The sequence below is a fragment of the Equus caballus genome, chromosome 1, assembly GCF_041296265.1.
Source record: "Equus caballus isolate H_3958 breed thoroughbred chromosome 1, TB-T2T, whole genome shotgun sequence".
NCBI classification, from domain to species: domain Eukaryota; kingdom Metazoa; phylum Chordata; class Mammalia; order Perissodactyla; family Equidae; genus Equus; species Equus caballus.
The window spans coordinates 138,454,291-138,470,139 of record NC_091684.1 but is presented as its reverse complement, the minus strand read 5'-3'; the positions used below and the strand labels follow the sequence as shown (position 1 = coordinate 138,470,139).

Sequence of the window (15,849 nt, the reverse complement as noted above, 5' to 3'; positions counted from 1 at the left end):
TGCCTTACACTGGAGGTTGCGCTCCAGAAGCACGACCATTCTGCCTCTGTTATAACTCGAAAACCATACACGTCACGCCGGAACCTTTACTTCGGAAAAATCCATCTTACACTGAGGCACCATGTTAAAAATGTTATGTTCTGAAAAATTTGAATCCATGATGTGGGGGCGATACAAATCAGCCACACTGGGGAGGTGATAAATTTGGGGAGAAATTGAAACGTGTGAACTGATTTTCTTAAGCACCCAAATTTTGGGGATCTAAAAGTTCCTTGCAAATAAATGAGTCCTGGGGATGTAATGTACAGCATGGTGACTATAGTTAATAATACTGTATTGTATATTTGAAAGTTGCAAACAGAGTAGATCTTAAAAGTTCTCATCGCAAGAAAAAAAAATTGTAACTATGTGTGGTGATGAATGTTAACTAGACTTATTGTGATGAGCATTTAACAATATATACAAATAGCGAATCATTGTGTTGTACACCTGAAACTGTTATATGTCAATTATATCCCAATAAAAATAAACAAGATAAAAGTCCGTTGCTTGGGAACACACACAGAACAATATATTAAAGATAATGGATTGCAAATCAAGTTAAAGTTTTCAATATGAAAATGTGACAAATTTAAAAACTCTGGGAAATAACATTTTCTAATCTGAGGAGGGGAAATATCAAGAAAGTCTTTACTTCCCCAGTACAACTCAGTTTGTGACAGTTACACTCAGATTTTTCCAAAATGGGAAAAGCATTTTGTTGTTTTTTCACATTTACATATGGTAGTTTTAAAACATTTCCACATATCATCCCTTTTAACTTTTGTATTTAGCTCTATTTGATTAAGGCTTGAAGTGATTTGCCTAAGGTCACTCTATTAGGACTTTCACTCAGATCTGCAATGGGTCTAATTTTTCTTCCTGATTTTGGTCTGTTGTCTCCCATCTGGGAGAGACTTCTTTAAATTCACCTTTTCCAAAATACAAACCCCTACCCTCACCAATTTCATAGACTTCCCTATCATGAGTCATACCCAGATCATCTTACCTCACCTTTTATTATCCTCTTTCTCCATCTCCCTAGAATGAGTTTAGCCAAACTGCAAAGTCTGAGGGAAGTCTCTATAAGACTGCCCTCACTGTGACACCAGGTGCAAGTTCAGGGGTCGCCAGAGCCATCCTCACTTCAGACCAACTGTCTACAAATTTGGGGGCCCCGACCACCTCACACTGGCTGATTTGCTAGAGCAACTCAGACTAATGCATTTACAGTCTCTAGTTCCTCTAGAGGTTGGAACTGATGGGAGCATGGCTCAAAGCCCCCATCACAAATCACATTGTTAGACTGTCTGGTGGCCAAAGCCCTCAAGCAAAGCCACTCCTATCAGGCAGGACACTCGGGGCCTAGAGATCACCTCCCCCAGTGTCCAAGGGCAAAGCCCAGACCCTTCTTTGGGAAGAGCTAAGAATAGTCACATCCATGCTGATCAGCACCCTACTTGCGGGTGGAGGGCTGTGTAGAGAAAGAGAGCTTACCTGTTAACCTGATTATCGAGGCTGGTCTCTGGATACGGTGTAAAACCCTCCCTGGTACCATGTAGACTGTCTATAACAAGGAAATGTGGAGACTCGACTACTCTCCTTCTGAGTCCCGAGTGTTCGTGAGCACACAGCACCACTCTCAGACATGCCAACAGATTTCACTTCTACCTGGGGCTGTGATCTGCTTCCTGCAAACAGGCTGCCAATAAGCAGTACCTCTAGTGGAGAGAACGCTTGGCTGGGAGTCAGAATCCTGAGGTCTGACCCTGGCAATGACACTCTTCCAGTGGCTCACTGGCTCATCACTTCACCTCTCTGGGCCTCAGTTTTTTCTTCTGGAGGATACATAGCTGGGATTCGATCCAACTCTGATTCTAAATTGGCCCAATTTCCCCAAAGCTACATCATTTCTCTTTACTGTAAAGTGGACTTCCTTTGCTGTTAGCCTAGGCAATCGAATTGTTTCTGTCAATTTATATATTATATATATTTGCCAGAAAAGCAGAGGTACTTCAAATCTCCACTTGTTTCACCCTAATAGAGTACGTGAGGTCTGGGTCTCAATCAGATACCTGAAGCAACTCTTAAGATGATTAGTTCTCAAGCGTGGTCCTAGGACCAGCATCCTCAGCACCAGCTGGGAACTTGTGAGAAATGCAGATTTGCAGACCCCACTCCAGACCTACTAAATCAGAAGCTCTGGAGGTGGGCACGAGCGACCTTTTTTACAAACCTTTCGGATAACTCTGATGCACACTCAAGTCTGAGAGCTACTGCTTGAGATCATATTGTAAAATAGGAGCTGTAATATGATTTCAAAGAAAAAGAATCAAAGCTAACATGGTGTTTACCAGGTATCATGCACGATTCTAAGTGCTGTGTATATTTTAGCTCATTGAATCCTTACAACAGAGCTATCACATAAGTACAATTATTATTTCATGCTATGGAAAGGAAACCAACCAAAGATGAGCATTGCGGGTAGACCCATATACATAGAAAACGTAAGCAATCTTCTCAAACCCTCCATCAATCATGGTAGAAAAAGAAAGTCTTTTTTGAATCCTGCCTTTTCCATTGAATTTTCCCCAACCTTTAGTTTTGTATATTTATAAATTTACATTAGTATATTTGTAGATATTATGCATGCACTGGTTAGTGGCTAGGCTCGAAGGCTCTGGATTCAGACTGCCTAGATTAACCAGCTGTGTTACCTTGCACAGGTTACTTAACCACTTTAAACCTCAGATTTCCTCAAGTATAAAATGAAGATAATAGTATAAACTCCCTCTTAGAAGGCTTCTAAGGATTAAAATATAGGGTAACACATAAAGTATAATACTCAACTTAGGTCTAGGGTGGGGCCTGAAAATGTGAATTACTAAAACATTCCCAGGGGAAGCTGGTGCTGCCCCAGGCACCAAGGCTGGGATGAAGGTGCCATTAACAGAGAGAGGGAAGCCAGGAGGAATCCACTCTTTATTTACAGAGATCCTGTTTTTATTTAAATTTTGACATTGTATTCATCATAAAGCTTTGCATTAATTTTGAGGTTTTTAAATCTTTCATTATAATATTTATTTGAAAAAACTACTCAATAGATGTTAGTTATTGGTAGATCTAGTCGCTTCCTCTTTAATATTACTTAGTTTTATGTACATTCCTTTGTCTTTTCAAAGTTATCCTGCTTTTTACTCTAAGCTACTGGAAGAAAAGGAAAAATTGATTTTCACCTGCCTTTTTAACCAGGATTACTCCATTCTCGACTAGAACTTTACGGGTGTTGCTATTTGGCAAAAAAGCTACGCCTTGTTTCCCTGATGGAAGCTGATCTTTTGGATGTCCCATTTTACCTGGCACAGGATTGGGACATAGATCCTGGGTCTCTGGATAATGATCTACTCATTAATTCAGTCTCCAATAATGTATGCTATGTGCAAAAATGAATGGAACTGGAATAACACTATTATTTAGAAAATATAATAGATGGTACAAGTTAATAATGAAGGTAGTATTTTGATAAAATGTCTAAAATACTTAAGAGAAAATAAGTAAAAAAAGGTCAGTGCTCTAAATTATAAACTCTTTGACTTACTGTGAAAACGTGCCTTATATGTTTGGATTTTTCAGGGTAGTTCTCACTGTTAATATTCCATCCCATCGTCAGATCATGTATCAAGGTCCATGTTTTTAGTTTTGGTTCAGGAAATATGATTATCGTCTCCACGTGGAGTTCTACTAGGCAGCGTTTCGTTAACTACTACTTTCACTTTCAAGTCTATAATTCAGACTTTTTGCAATTTTAGCGGGATCTTTCCTCAACTAATCAGAATAGTGGGGTTTTACTATAGTGGTAACAATCATCATTGTAATTAAAATGGTAGCCAATTTTTAGTGAGAGCCAGACGCTGTGCTGAGAGCTTTAGATTATCTCAAGTCCGAACAACAACTTTACTAAGCAGGTGTTACTTTTAGCCCCATCTGCAGAAGAAGAAGCTAAGGTACAAAGCTGTAAAGTGACTTGCCCACGGTGATAAATCCAGTGGGTCGATCATTAACGGGTTACGGCATGTTTGTGAAACAATCTTGAAGAAGTTTGGTGTTGACTCTGGGCTGTTTCCTGGGTGCTTTCATTCATTAGCAGCTCTTAGAAGCTTTGTTTTTGTGCTTTATTAATAATAACGTCCTGCCTTTTTAACACATCTTTATAAATGCTTGCTTGACCCAACAATTAAACATACGTTTGTGCAAAGCAAGGATTACCTAGTCTTGCAATCAAAATTAGCTTTTTAATTAGTTTTGGAAATCATATTTCAAAAACCCAACAGTTGTAATGTTAACACCAACCTTGTAAATATCGGAGCTAATTGACAGCTTGATATTTCACTGTCTTTTTTATCAATCCCTCTGTCTGGTTTGCCAGGAGCATACAACATAACAATGAATGGGAAAGTGATGAGAATGACTTGGCCAACCTCCATCTTTAGAAGAGACGAATCAAATGGGATTACAAGACTGCTTTTGACAATATGGAGCCCAATTGCATGGCTCTTTTAAATTCTAGAGCAAATCTTTGACATTAAATCTTTCAAGGGCTTCTATTAAGCAGCCCTGTCCCCAAATTGTCAAAATAATAATCTCCCTCCAAGTAGGAAGTGTATGGAAAGTGATGCATTTGATGATCACGGAGATGATGAGATGACGGGTGACACGTAAAATAGGAGAAAGAAAGAAAGAACAGAGATTTAGAACTTAATCTCTTTTCCTACTCAAGTCTGGTGACACATTTCCTACAATACTTGCCTCTATTGCAATTATACAAACAGATGTGTGGTTGTTAAAGGCGAGAAAAAAGTATATGGTAAGAAAGGTAAAAAGCTCTTGAGAAAGATTAGGAGAGCAATTCAAATCAATGGACATTTACTAAGTGCCAGTTATGTGCAAGGAGTCTCACTAGATTTTACAATTCAGGAGAGGAGAATTTTGTTCTGTGGCCTCCTGTGTGGCTGGTCCTGTACAAAGCACTTTACATACTTTAATTCATTTTGTTCTTGCCAGTATTCTGAGAGGTAGCTATTTATCCCCATTTTACAGATAAAAACAGTGAAGTTCTAAAAAGCTAAGTAAATCTGCCAAGATCAGTTTAGTAAAGGAGGAAACAGAACTCTAGTTCATATCTGTCTGGCTCCAAAGCCTATATTCATTCATTTTCACATGCATTGCCTCATTTTCATTAAACAATTCTATGAAGTAGAGTAATTCTTTTGTTATCCCTTGGTGAAGAAACTAGAGAAAATATGGATGGTGCACATGGACATCTTAACTATGTACCAGACCAATTACATATTATCTCAGGACTCCATGAAGAAGTATAATTGTCCACACAAGCCAGATGAAGAAATCAGACCTTTGGTTCCCTGATAAGTAAGCCGGTGCAGTGTTCACTCCCTCCCACAGCTGACAGGTGTAATTACAGAATGATACATGAAGCTGCAAATACTGCAGATACTAGCGCTCCGAGAGGGAAATTCAGTACATACAAAGGATGAACCAAAAATTGTGGGCCTGGAAGTGGGGCTTGCCCTTGAACTGCTTCTTTGTACTTTCCAAATGTCTTTAGACAATAGATGGTCAATCAGCTTGCAACAGTAATTTGGACAAAACAATCGAGAGAAGAACATCTTCATCCTCAGTGCCTACAAGCAAACAGTAGGTGTGTTCAGATTTCAATCTATGAGCCCTGAAGGCTTTCCACGACAATTTGTGCAGAGTACAAATGACCAGGTGTGTCTGCCAAGACTGTGATGCCCATTGGTGAAAAGATGCAAATTCTGATCTTTTGAATCCTTGGCTCCGTGGGAACATTCGAGAGGTAATCGATAACATAGGCTGGATCAAGGTGTAGGTCCAGTTATACCAACACAGAAAAGGTAACTGTTTCAAAATGCCTTTAGCAACCCAGTCTGCAGATTGTTATTGGTGTGAGTATTGCTGAAACAGGTGTTGGGTTCATACTTTTGCATAACAAAATGTTTTTCTTGTGGCAGCAGCCCATACAATAATTGGTGCCATCTGTATTTATCCGCAGAAGTTTGGTTTCTAATATGAAAGCAAAGAATCTTATGCTGTCTAATTTCGTAGTGCCCATTTTATTCTGAGGGGGCTTGCCATCGGAGAGATGTTCATCATTTCCAAGGGTAATACACACTGAACGAAAATGTTACAGTAATAATATGTTGCTTTTTCTTTATGGATCATTTTCATTTCTGACTATATAAAATAAAATCAAGGCCATACACCTATGGAGCTTCTTCAGAGCTGTAAGTGGGGAAGGTCCAGCCAGAATGGAAAACTAACAGGCCCTGCCAACATATTTACAATTCTCTTTTTAAAGGCACTGCTTCTATTAGAACCTCTCTTTACTGGAAGTTTTCTGTTTTCTCACCTCTTAACCAATTAGTAGAAATTGGAATCTGGCACAAACTGCTTATCATCTCTGGCTCAACTGCTTTACCCTCTGAGAAAGCTCAATTGTGGAGTTACAGTTTTGTCTTGGATCTCTTACTAAAAGAGGAAGGACAAATAGAAAGTCGTATGAAAGCTTAGTTTCTTTAATTCTGAAAGACAATAATGGAATATTCTAATAAAGCATATTTTAGAACCACAGAGACTGTCCTTTTCAATGAATACCATAAAATTCAACTTTATTATCTCTAGCAATTCAAGAAAATTGCAAACCTTTAAAATAACTGTTGCAGGTGGACTATGTACGTATTTTTTCAATATTTTATATTTTTTATCCTTATAGGTCCATGAAGACCTTTATCAGTTAAAGGAGAAATTAACAAACTTCCCACTTGAGGAAAAAGGAGAGACTTTAGACATTCGGAATCTTGAAACAGCAATCAAAAGGACTGAAGTGGGGTTAAAAGTAAGCAGAGATTTAGATATTAAATAAGAGATGGGAAGAAGACAAAGATTCTTCCAGAAGAAAAGAATTGCGGTTCTCACAGGACGCTGTATAATCCTGTGACAGAGGTGGACTTAGATTCACCTCTCATTCCTTTCCTTTTATTTCGTGATAATGATGATTATTAACTGATTGATTGGTTTACATCCTGAAACAATCCACAAAGAATTTAAAATACTGATAATCTAAGATTATGCAGTGATAACCCTAAAATGTGGTTTGATAAAAAGAATTTTGAATTTAAAAAATAATCACTATTAGTCCAACAATATGCCTGACCAAAAAGAATTCATACCAATCCATTGCAGAGAGTTTCCATCAAATTCACTGGATTCTAAAAAATAAGAGGACTTTTCCCAAATAGCTTAAATATTTTGAGATTTGTCATTTTTTTTTCTTGCTTCAGAGCTCATGGGTTTTTTAATGAGGAAGATTGGCCCTAAACTAACATTTATTGCCAATCTTCCTCTTTTTTTTTTTTCTCCTCAAAGCCCCCCAGACACAGGTGTATATTCTAGTTGTACACCCTTCTAGTTGTGCTGTGTGAGATGCCACCTCAGCACGGCCTGATGAGCTGTGCTAGATCCCTGCCCAGGATCCGAACTGGCAAACCCTGGGCCACCAAAGCAGAGCACGGGAACTTCACCACTCAGCCACGGGGCTGGATCCTTGAGATTAGTCATTTTTGTGATATTGTAACACAGTGGGTAAAACTAAAGAAATATACTCATATTGGAACAGAGGGAAAAAGCAGATAGGGACTTCATCATTATAGATGGATCTAAGGGCAGGGGAGAATCCAATCTTCAGACCAGGATAATATTCATTTATAAAACAAGGATGTCTTAGTACATGGGTCAAATAAAGTCCAGCTCCATCTTCTAGATCTCTAACTGTCAGTGTCTCTGCTCTTGCTTCAGACTTTCACTCTACCATGTTATCACTTCATTGCTCAGCTCCGGAGGCAGTGAGGGAGCTGGTGTATTTTGTAGCCTCATGAGACTAGCACATCATTGTCCTATATTACCTGATGGTGAGCGGGCTGGGCCCAGCTGGAGTCTTTGGGTTGGCCATTTTAAATAATCTGTTACCTAAAGGCCAAATTCTTTCCTCAGATGGATGCTTGCTTGAAGTGCTCATAAGAGAAAGACATTACTCCATGTCTGAATTGCCTAGAAATTTACCTGGCTAAGCAATTTACTGACTATTGTGCATAGTTTCATTTGTGACAAGGTCTACAGGTCACTCAAGCTTTGAGTCTCAGTTGTTTATTATGCTTTTTGGGATAGTTAAAGTAATTTGGCCTTGAGATGCCTAATGATACCTTAGGCATGTGATAACCACATAGCATGTTGTCTTTTGCCTTAATTACACTATTCAGAGTGTTAACCTAATGAACTGGAGTAAATTAGCTGAGTATCTTAAGTCCACTATAATGGCCTAAACTTGAACTTTTCTGTAACAGATTCACATTGAGAAGTATTTAAATGTTGTAAACCAACACGTGTTAACGATTCCTGTTAACGATGATAGCGTATTTTCTCCTCACACTTCCAAATGGTAAGTAAAATAGCCATTTCGGGGTCCAAAATAAGTACAATAAAAAAATAACTTTTCTTGCTCAGGTGAGATTACTGTAAAAACAAAATTTTCTTGGCTTTGTTCATATCCATTCTACTAATTTCAGTAGAGGTTTTGCATACGAAGTTAATGGCAGCATTTGGACTTTAATAAAGTTTATTCTGGGTTACTTTTATTGAGTTCTAACGCTTGAAACCATGATAATTATTTCCAGGTCCTAGTTTTGGTGTTACTCTTTTTTTTTTTAGTGAAAGGTATCCAAAATTCAACTCCTAAAGGAAATATTTTAATGTAAATCAATTTTTACACTATTCATGTGGTACTTTCTATACAATTTTTAGTATGTCATATGTGCTTTATTGTAAAGATGATTTTGGTATCCAGGGTAAACAAAACAAAAATAATAAAACTTGCCTGAAATCCTCCTTATGTAATACATTCCTAAGAGATGATTTATCAAAAGTAGAATTGAGTTAAAGAGAAATGACTTTGCCTCGCTTTGGACCTTCTCACATATAGGCTTCCTGAATTTGAGCGTACGTAGATTAAGGTTTTGTACTAAGCTTAAAAATCCTGTGGCCCTATTTGCATTGTAAGTATACACCAAGCATAAGTGAATAATATCGGACAGTGAGGTCAAGTTTCAGAAACAGTGCACGAGGAAACATGGAAACGTACTGGCATAGCCAAGTCCGGCACTCAGTATGGGGAGCAGGGCCTTGGATAAAAATCGTACCTGCCTCCTTTCCCCCACCTGATGTAGAGCCACAGGCATCCGTCATCCCCTGGTAGAGACAGCCCTTCCCTGGTCTGTCTAGGTTTTAGTCATTTATGTCTTTGATTTTTACATTTGGGAATTAAAATAAGACCTGCAAATAGGTTAATATACACAATCTTTTAAAACAAGGAATCTGTAGGGAAAATAATAACAAGGATACCATCTTGGAACAAAAAGCATACATCACATATGACAGGAATATCCCTTTTACAATAGTCACAAGATTGCTTTGCTAGCACAGCGGGTCAGTGGTTACAAGGTGAGCGCAGCAGGTCGGTAATTAGTCCTTAGTTTCTAGGAAGAGATCTTTATCCTTAAGGAAGTGCCAATATCGGGGGAAGCTACGTCCCTATCTTTAAGGGCATCATTCTTGTCTTTGGGACATCATAAATGTTTAAAGCAGATGTACAATGTGTACTCAACAGGCCACATCAGGCCCTTTTGGAAAAACAAGGTCAGGGGAAATTAGTTTGAAACCAAATGGCTTCCTCATATACTCCAATATATGCTATTGCTCTTCCTTTGTTATATGTCACCAACCCTAATGAAGCTTCTCCTGTCCTGTCTCCAGGTTTCTCTTTGTCCTCTTATCTTGACAAGGAGCAGAGAATCTGGGCTGTAGATTTGCGGGTTACAATAGCTGAAAAGAGGAACCTAGGAAGCAATTGCAGCTGTAGAGAACCAAACAGAAAGCTTCTGGCAGAGACTTTTTCTTGTGCAGTTCTTCTCCCTTGCCAAGGAGTGTCCTTGCCCCTTCTTAGGGTCTGGAAGAGTGAAGGAAGATATTAATCAGGGCGTGGAGCTGGCTCCTAGAAGTGGTCCTTGGACCCTTGCTTTCCTAATCAATATAATATATAATCAGCAGCCCTTCTATCAGGAAGATGGAAGCCTGGAAAGTTTGTATGGGCCCCACAAGCCTGGGGGAGCATCTCAGTCACAGCTGTGGATGTGTGGTGCTAGAGTGGCATGAAATTTGAAAATGCAATGAGATGAGCCAAGGTCAAAAACTGGAGAAAAGTCCAAAGTGGGTGTTCAAAGTAATCAGGCCTGAGGCAGGCGCTGGGAGTCAAAGTGTGAGTCACAAGGAGTGGCTCAGGGAAGAGGAGAAGCAGCAGCAGTAGACGGCAATGGAAAACAGGAGACCCGGGAGATCAGGGGCTGTCGCCTGTGACTGACATGCTCCCAGGTAGATAGTCACACCTGGTTCTGCACTTGCAGGGGTGTCCCAAGAGACTCACGGATAGACTCAGCTTCTGCTGTGGCCTGCTGGGAGATTATATGCAGAGCAGGTTGCAGAACCCAGAATTCCTTCAGGTTCTCCCCTGCCTGAGGGGAGCAGGATTGGCCGATTCATTGCGTTTTTCTTCTGAGGTTCCATGACAAAGTCCTTCATACCCAAGGGAGAAGGTGTTTTTTCGTTACCAATGGCATCACTCACTGAGGAACAGTTTGCTTGGTCTCAGCATTGTTGAGCAAGTCAGAGGGGAGACTTAGCTTCATGAAAGTTTCAAGTTGGGACAGAAGCTGGACCTGGCCTTTCATCCCACGTGGCCATCAGTCAAAGAATTTGGGCATGCACCCATAATATGTGTATAATTTATTTATTTATAAGTTACTTACTTATTATTATATAGAGTGAATACATTATAAAATACACCAACATAGAAATTTTTAAATAATGAAATAAACATTTTAAAACATTTTTTTTTTTTACTTTATTAACAGCACCAAACTAATTTCTCTTGCTAAAAACGATGATTAATTATAACGTTCTGGTTTCTTGAACATGTTCATCCTGATGGCTTCATACTGGCTGTAGCTAATATCCCAAAACACACTCTACACCTAGCTGAGATTCAGCGTTGGTGCTGGTTAAATGCAAGTCCATATTTCAGTTAGTCTTCTGGATAATTTTTAAGTTTGGGGGGATTTTGGAGGCTGACTTTTTATAGTTCAATTGGGTTATCATCATTTCTACTTTCTAATGTGGCTGAAGAAAAGCTCATACTAAAAGCGTCCGTTTTGCCATTTTCTTGTTTTTCACCGATGTTGTTATCATTATCTTCCAAATACAGCGCGCTTTTTGCAGGCATCTTTTGAAGACAACTGTCCGTTTTTTCAGGCTTCGTTTAGTTAAAACCAGATCATATAGTCCATGATCGCTGCATGAGTAAACTGCAGGGCATTCTCACGCCCTGAAAGCAGATGTGCCAGGGCTGGCCCCACTCTTCATGCCTTTGTGGTTTGGAGCTTCCACTGTCAGGAGGCCTCCAGAACTGCAGGTGACCTGACTACATGAGGGATCCAATGACAAGCTGAATATCAAATAGTAGGATAAAGTAATTTCTTATTTTATATATTTCTTATTTTATGTGAATAGAAGTTTGTCTATTCTCTTCACACCACCAATGGCATTGTCTTATGTTTCATCTGAGATGTGTGCACCCTATTTGAGAGACCACAGGGCTAGAGTGATGGTTCTTAGTTTTGATTTGCAATCTTCTTTCACTGGAATCCTCTTTCACTGGTTCCCAGATAGGGTCCTGGAATCTGCATTTTAGCAAACAGACTTGATATTCCTAATACCAAGATAATTTGTGCTTGGAATCCCTGGGACAAGCAGGACTCCCTGGAATCAACATTCTTTGGCCACATACAGGGCCTGCCTCTATACGATCAAGAGCCTGGTCCTGGAGGTTCTGCTACCCCATTCTACGAAGGGTTGGAGCAAGCCTTTTGTGCTAGGATTGAGCCGGGAATGGGACCTGGCAGTCAGGCTGGTAGGACTGCCAACATCTGCCTAAACTGTAAGTTAGAGGGGGTATCAGAGGCCAAAACTCGAGGACAGCAACTCTTTGTGAGAGAGGTGGCATATAACAGGACTACACATCTCTGTTGCTCATTCGACAGCAGAGCACAGTTCCTATGAGTAACTGAGAATCATCATTATTCAGATACACGAGGCTTCATTCTATCCATGGAAACCCAGGAAATCGGGATATTCATTCCAAATGACTGCTATCCTGCATACACCTTTAAAAACTATTTAGAACAGATATACATATCATCATCCTCATTATCATCATTTCACCATCATTGTCACTATTTTCAGTTTGCAAATGGCTGTTTTTTTAACGTATGAAGTGGATTTTGACCCTTTCCTTTTTTTTTTTTAATTTTTTTATGTTTTTGAGGAATATTAGCCCTGAGCTAACTACTGCCAATCCTCCTCTTTTTGCTGAGGAAGACTGGCCCTGAGCTAACATCCGTGCCCATCTTCCTCTACTTTACACATGTGACGCCTACCACAGCATGGCTTTTGCCAAGCAGTGCCATGTCCACACCCGGGATCCAAACCAGTGAACCCCGGGCCACCGAGTAGCAGAACGTGCGAACTTAACCGCTGCGCCACTGGGCAGGCCCCCCTGACCCTTTCCTTTTAAAGAGGTGCAACATGAGGCTCACACTGGTCTCAGGTCGCACAGGTTGTCAATGGTGACGCTCAGATTCAAGTCCAGTCAAATGTCTGCAATCTAACCCTCTTCTCCTTTCCACAGCTGTCTGAAAACCAGGAAGCCTAATTTTCACAAAAGATGGTTTTCCTCTTGAGCAAGTGTTGCTCAAGGGACAATCTGGTAATTTTGTCCAGTAGAGACAAAAACCAGTAGGTACACAAAGTAATGATAATGGACGCCAGCAAATGCGAGATGTTCCTAGCAGTCATTCAGAAAACAACGATAAGGACAATACCAGAAGTGCCATGTTTTCTCCAAAGAGCTCAAAATGCTTTGGCATTGTTTTCGAAATAAGTTTCCCTACTATCCCCCTTTGGCAAGGATTCTTCTTCTGCATCCGAGTGTGGTTCTTGCTCTTATCGTCGCTGACTTTCACTGACCTCTCTGCTTGTGCTATGTGCTCACGCTGTTCTTAACGACCACGCTTCGCTTACTGACACGGGCAGGGTGAGGACCACCTGCACCAGCACCATCAGAACTGCACAGAAATCTTCATTGTATATTCGGTTGTGATGATGTTTGAGGGGGAAAAAACAAGAACAAAGCAAATAAATAACGGTGAGACACAGTGAGAGGGAAAGAAGAGGATTCTGTGAACTGGCAAGAGTAGATTGGAAGGTACATTTTCACTCAGTTGTTGAAGCACCTTGGAGCCAATCTATTCTGAGTTGTACGCACATCCCACTTATGTAGAACATGACTGCATTCTAGTCATAGAGAGAGATGAAGCACGGGTAACAAGAGGTTAGCACTTGGTCGTCTAGGTGAAAAGTATTCAGATGCCCACTGTTCTTTCAGGTTTTCTGTGGGTTTGAAATTTTTGAAAACAAAAAATAAATTTTTAAAAAGCATCAAAAAAAGATAATACCAACTGGAAAAATATTTGCAACAGATATGTCACAAAACTTCCTAATGTTCTTGAGTACAAAGAGCTCTCGCCATTAAAAAAGAAAAACCTAGGGGCTGGCCCCGTGGCCGAGTGGTTAAGTTTGCGCGCTCCGCTGCAGGCGGCCCAGTGTTTCCTTAGTTCGAATCCTGGGCGCGGACATGGCACTGCTCATCAGACCACGCTGAGGCAGCGTCCCACATGCCACAACTAGAAGGACCCACAACGAAGAATACACAACTATGTACCGGGGGGCTTTGGGGAGAAAAAGGAAAAAATAAAATCTCAAAAAAAAAAAAAAAAAAAAGAAAAACCTTGATGTAGGAAAAAGGACATCAACAAGCTGCTCACAGAGATAGAAACGCAAATAACCAGTAAAAATGGGAAAAATGTTAATCTCACTGGTAAGCCAAAGAAATGCAAATTAAACGATGTATTAGTATTTTTTCTTTATAAATTAGCAAAACAGATCATTTAAACCACCCTAATGTTCAGTGCTGGTGAGGGGCGGCAGAATGGGCATCCTTCTACTGGTAGAGGTGTGAATTGGCACAAAGTTCTTAAAGGCAATTTTTCAACACATGTGAGAAGATTTTTTAAATTATTATTTTTTAATTTAGCAGTGGCACCACTAAGAATTTATCCTAGGAAATAAGGAGAGAGATTCATGAATTTCTGTATAAGTTTGTTCATTTCAGTGTTATTTCTAATAGCAATAAATTTGGAAATATCTTAAATGTGAACAGTAAAAGAATAATTAAATCCATAACACATCTATGCATATATTATATAGCTATTAAAACTGATATTGTCCAAGAAATTTTAATGATGTGGAAAAATTCTCACAGTATATGTGGAGGGGAAAAGCAGATTACAACATTTTATTTCAATTAAAATTCACTTCTAAATATATAATCCATGGGGGAAAAAGAATTCCTAAGAAATATACTAAGAGAGTTCACTTCTAAGAGGATAGGGTAGACATAATCTCCCCTATACTGCTAAGTACAACTAAAACTCTGGATATTATATATAAAACAAACCTAAGATGACTTTGAAAGAGAGAGAGAAGAAGGTAGACCAGTTAGGGACCTTGGGACACAAGGAAGGACGTGGGATGTGGTTCCCAGATTTCTTTTTGCCTCATATATCCCATATCTGATCTACTTCATTTTTCTTCTCTCTGAAAAATTTCTTTTAACATTTCTTGCGCGACAAGTCTATGGTGACAAATTCCCTTGGTTTTTGTTTGTCTGAGGACATCTTTACTTCCTCTCCACTTTTGAAGGATAATTTTGCTGGATACAGAATTCTTGGTTGATCTTTTCCTTTCCACACTTCAAATATTTCACTCCAATCTCTTCTTTCTTGTGTCGTTTATAAAGAGAAGTCTGACATAGTTCTTATCCTTGTTCTTCTGTAGGTACAGTGTTTTTTCTCTCTGTCTCTTTCCATGATTTTCTCTTTATCTTTGTTTTCCGAAGTTTGAATATGATATGCCTAGGTATAGTTTTTTTGGGCATTTATCATGCTTGGTATTCTCTGAGCTTCCTGGATCTGTGGTTTGGTGTCTGTCATTAATTTTGGAAATTTTTCAGTCATTATTACTCAAATATCTTTTCTGCTCGTTTCTCTCTCTGTCTTCTCTTTCTGATATTCTCACTGCGTATCTGTTATACCTTTTGTTATTGTCCCACAGTTCTTGGATTTTCTGTTCTGTTTCATTCATTCTTTTTTCTCTTTGCATTTCAGTTTTGGAGTTTATATTGACATTTCTTCAAGCTCACTGATTCTTTGGCTGTGTGTGATCTACTGATAATCTTGTTAAAGGCATTCCTTAGTTCTTACAGTGTACTTTTATTTCTAGCATTTCCTTTTGATTCTTTCTTAGAGTTTCAATCTCTGTTTACATTACCCATCTTTTCTTGTGTCTTGTCCACTTTTTCCATTGGATATTAATGGATATTAAGATTAATATTTTAGCATATTAATCATAGTTATTTTAAATTTCTGGTTTGATAATTCCAAAATCTGTTATATCCGAATCTGATTCTGATGCTTGCTTTGTCTCTTCAGA

The 15,849-nt window shown here is 39.2% G+C and overlaps 1 protein-coding gene across 3 annotated transcripts in view; it reads left to right on the top strand.

Annotated features, from left to right (window-relative positions):
• The window catches only part of IQCH (IQ motif containing H), a 179,091-nt gene that overhangs the window by 347 nt on the left and 162,895 nt on the right, over nt 1–15,849 (top strand). For all 3 annotated transcript variants that reach the window (XR_011439700.1, XM_070269954.1, XM_005603326.4), the window contains exons 2-3: nt 6,851–6,973; nt 8,478–8,572. Coding sequence is in view for 2 of the 3 variants with exons in the window: in XM_070269954.1 (XP_070126055.1) it covers nt 6,851–6,973; nt 8,478–8,572 (218 nt within the window). In the remaining variant the exon portion in view is untranslated. The remainder of the gene's footprint in view (nt 1–6,850; nt 6,974–8,477; nt 8,573–15,849) is intronic.